This window comes from Vitis vinifera, chromosome 7 (assembly GCF_030704535.1).
Source record: "Vitis vinifera cultivar Pinot Noir 40024 chromosome 7, ASM3070453v1".
NCBI lineage: Eukaryota > Viridiplantae > Streptophyta > Magnoliopsida > Vitales > Vitaceae > Vitis > Vitis vinifera.
The window spans coordinates 9712001-9716467 of NC_081811.1; the positions used below are offsets into that span (position 1 = coordinate 9712001).

General features: G+C 33.2%; 1 protein-coding gene across 1 annotated transcript; it reads left to right on the forward strand.

The window, feature by feature from the left end:
* Positions 1-1559: 1559 nt before the first annotated feature.
* LOC104879858 (uncharacterized) lies at positions 1560-4119 on the forward strand. The gene is made up of 2 exons (XM_059737694.1): positions 1560-3051; positions 3116-4119. The coding sequence occupies exons 1-2, from the start codon at positions 1560-1562 to the stop codon at positions 4117-4119; spliced, it is 2496 nt and encodes an 831-aa protein (XP_059593677.1).
* The last annotated feature ends 348 nt before the right edge of the window (positions 4120-4467 follow it).

The following is a 4467-nucleotide window of genomic DNA, read 5'->3' on the forward strand; positions in this document are numbered from 1 at the left end:
TTTGTCCTAGTGGAGATGAGGATGCATGTTGAACCTTTTGTTGGGGGTTCAAATCCCCTCAACAACAGCGAAAAAAGCTCAATTTTGAACGTTAACCACCGATATAAAATATATCAAAAGTATAAATGTACTCAATATATTATAAAATTAAATGATGATAAATATATAAATTTTTATATATCAATAATATTAAAAATACTATGAATAAAATTATGATATATTTTTACTAATCAATTAAATGAAAATTTTAATTTCAATTATAAAATAGTTATAATTAATTTTCTATTTAAAGTATTTTTTTTAATATTGTATTTATATCATAACTTTTGATATATATTTCTTTAGTACATATCATATATCATAGGGCAACTTTGTCCTAGTAGAGATGGGGATGCATGTTGAACCTTTTGTTGGGGGTTCAAATCCCCTCAACAACAGCGAAAAAAACTCAATTTTGATTTAAAATCTATTTAATATTAAAATTATGATATATTTTTACTAATCTATTAAATGAAAAATTTAATTTCAATTATAAAATAATTATAATTAATTTGTTATTTAAAGTGCTTTTTTAATATTGTGTTTATATTCTAACTTTAAATATATATTTCTTTAGTGCATATCATATATCATAGGATGTGTTTGCCCTAGTGGAGTTGGGATGCATGCCTAACCTTTTGTTAGGGGTTCAAATCCCCTCAACAACACCAAAAAAAGCTCAATTTTGAGTGTTAACCACCAATATAAAATATAAATTTGATAAGTGTACATTGATTAATTTTAAAATCTATTTAATATTAAAATTATGATATATTTTTACTAATCAATTAAATGAAAATTTTAATTTTAATTAAAAAATAGTTATAATTAATTTGTTATTTAAGGTGTTTTTTTTAATATTGTACTTATATCCTAACTTTTGATATATATTTCTTTAGTACATATCATATATCATAAGGCAACTTTGTCCTAGTGGAGATGGGGATGTATGCTGAACCTTTTGTTGGGGGTTCAAATCCCCTCAACAACAAAAAAAAAGCTCAATTTTGAGCCACTTATAATATAAAATATAAATTTGATAAGTGTACATTGATTAATTTTAAAATCTATTTAATATTAAAATTATGATATATTATAAAATAAATGATGATAAATGGATAAATTTTTAATATATTAATAATATTAAAAACAATATGGATAAAATTATGATATAATTTTACTAATCAATTAAATGAAAATTTTAATTTCAATTATAAAATAGTTATAATTAATTTGTTATTTCAAGTATTTTTTTAATATTGTATTTATATCCTAACTTTTGATATATATTTCTTTAGTGCATATCATATATCATAGGGCAAGTTTGCCCTAGTGGAGGTAGGGATGCATGTTGAAATACTATCTTTTTTTTAGCATGGATATACTATCTTTTTATTTGTTAAAATTAAATAATTTATTTTGTATAAAATGAATACATTAAATTGAATATGATAAATTAAAATAAATTTAATTTGATTTAGACTTACATATATTTTATTTGATTCTTTTTAGGTACATGAATGGATAGTTTGCTTACAATTGTGTGTTACAAGGATGGTGAAATAATTGATGGCCCAAATGGGGTGTGTTACAGTTGTCCTCCTAAAAAAGGTGTCTTAGTGAACAATTTGATCAAATATGATGAGTTGGAGGATAAGTTGTGTCATGTTATGTCGATCGATCGCACTCATACCATGTTATCCATGATATTTCGGTATCCAATTCTTATGTCGATTGGAAATGGAAACATTAACTATATACAATTACCAATTAAAGATGATGATGATGTAAGGTTAATGTTTCATGTTGTAGCACAAATCCCACCATCGAATACTATTGAAATGTATTTGCAGACACGTCCAAGGGATCATTCATCTGAGTTAAGTCCATCATTTGATCAAGAAATTATGGGTCATGATGTGGAAATACCTGCAAAGGGGAATTCGGCAGTGCAGATTGATGAAATGAATGAGAATTTAGCACACAATGACGAAATGGGGGGGAATTTGGCAGTAGTAACTCAGTCAGTCATGGGAGCGACAAACAATTATGTTGACATCCCATTTACAAATGAAAATGATGATGTGGAATTTTATGATGAGGACGAGATTAATGAGATGCATTATGATGATGAACCTCCAACAAATAAGGTTTCTTCAGATGATGGTGAGCATATTATGCCTTCCCCAATGTTCAAAGAATTGAATTGGGATGCAATAAATAGCATGACTGCTGAGCCTCTCACACCACGTACTGGATTGTGGAATGAATCCAATGAGTTGTTTAAAGGATTGAGATTTGAGAGTAAAGAAGACTTGCAATATGCTGTAAAACGTTATGCAATATGTCGGAATCAACATTTGGTGGTTTGTGAATCAGAACCACAATTGTGGGCAGTGAGATGTAAGAAGTGGCAGGAAGGATGTAATTGGAGGCTTCGTGCATGTCGTCGTAAAAGCCATGGAATGTTTGAGATAACCAAGTACGCAGGTCCTCATACTTGTGTTTACCCTAAATTATCACAAGACCACTCTCAATTGGACTCTACATTGATTGCAAGAGAGATCCAAAATGTAGTTCAGAGGGATCACACTACCTCTATTGCTACATTACACCAGATAGTGAAGGATAAATTTGGATATGATGTCCATTATAGGAGAATTTGGGAAGCTAAGAGAAAAGCAATGCTTAGAGTTTTTGGTGATTGGGATGAATCTTATCAAGCATTGCCGAAGTGGATGAACATCCTTCAGCTAACTAATCCTGGAACAAAGGTTGTTTGGAAGACAATACCTTTAGGAGGGATTTCTGGGAACGTGCGGTTTATGCGTGTTTTTTGGGCATTTGGGGCAAGTGTTGAAGGGTTCAAACATTGCAGACCAATTATACAAATTGATGGTACATTCCTATATGGAAAATACATGGGGAAGCTTTTAATTGCTACTTCAATTGATGGAAATGGTCATGTATTCCCCCTTGCGTTTGCAATTGTTGAGGAAGAATCACAGGATAGTTGGTCTTGGTTTCTTATTGCATTGAGGCATCACGTCACTCAAAGAGATATGCTTAATTTCAGATCGCCATGCAGGAATAAATGCTACTGTTAGAAATCCATCAGTTGGATGGAGCCCCCCTCATGCGCAACATCGATACTGTCTTAGGCATGTAGTGAGCAATTTTAATGACAAATTTAAGAATAAGGTCTTAAAAGAGTTGGCGTATAGAGCTGGATGTCAACATCAACCGCGGAAGTATGAGAGATACATGGAGGAGTTAAAACGATTGGATGAAAAAAGTGTGGCTTGGTTTTCAAAATTAGACACTCAAAAGTGGACTCAAGCATATGATCTAGGATATCGGTATGGGTGGATGACCACAAATATTGCTGAGTGCATTAATGGGGTGCTTAAGGGAGCGCGAATGTTACCTATCACTGCACTTGTTCAATTAACTTTTTATCGATGTGTGTCATACTTTGAGACTCGTAGAGCAGAGATACGTGCTAGAATGGCAGTTGGAGATGTGTACACTGCGTATGCAATTGAAAAATTTAGAAGAGCCGAGGCCAAAGCTAGTGGACACACTGTCACCATTTTCCATCGAATTCATGAAACATTTGAAGTAATTACTGCTCTCCATGGGTTTCATATGGATAAAGGACGTAACAAACAAGTGGTTAAGCTTAATGAAGGTACATGTAGTTGTAATAAGTGGCAATCATTTGGCATTCCATGCTCACATGTGCTAGCTGTTTCTGCTCATATGAGGATTGATAGTTGGCAATTAGTTGAAAAATACTATAGGTTGGATGCCTATGCCAGTTGTTACGCTCCTGAATTTAATCCCATTCCTCATGAATCTTATTGGCCGTATCCTGATTTTCCTATTCTCCACCCTGACCCAACTTCAATGAGGGATAAGGGGCGTCCTAGATCATCAAGGATAAGGAATGAAATGGATTTGAAGGAACCAAGCGTTAGGATTCGATGTGGTTTATGTAAAATAGCGGGTCATAATCGTCGCAACTGTCCCACAAAAGATGGAGGGCAATCCTCCAACCCCCTTCCTCATGACAATTAAAGTATGAAAGATTATCCATTTTGATAATATGATATTTTTATGTAATGTTTGTAAATTTGTAATCATACTAATGATATTAAGAATTAATGGTTATTTGGTATATGTAGGTATCATCGCACGATGGAGCCGGGACCCTTGGATCCGACAGTTCTACATGGACAGGCCACACACAGGTCATCTGCAGCATGGACAGGTGTTGACTCGAAGGAGCTTCATTGTAGACGACGTGAGGCGATCTTCCATCGCACCAGTGTACTAGATGGACGTATTATTCCTTTGTTGCAGCAGGCAGGCTTCTATGGTGTTGCACGCTTAGGATTCATTTCCTTAGATTGGCATCTTATTACT

Excerpts from the sequence above, each read along its gene's own strand:
- LOC104879858 (XM_059737694.1), top strand. The coding sequence starts at position 1,560 with ATGGATAGTTTGCTTACAATTGTGTGTTACAAGGATGGTGAAATAATT. Across the intron at positions 3,052-3,115 it reads TGAGGAAGAATCACAGGATA|ATCGCCATGCAGGAATAAAT; the intron begins GTTGGTCTTGGT and ends GCTTAATTTCAG.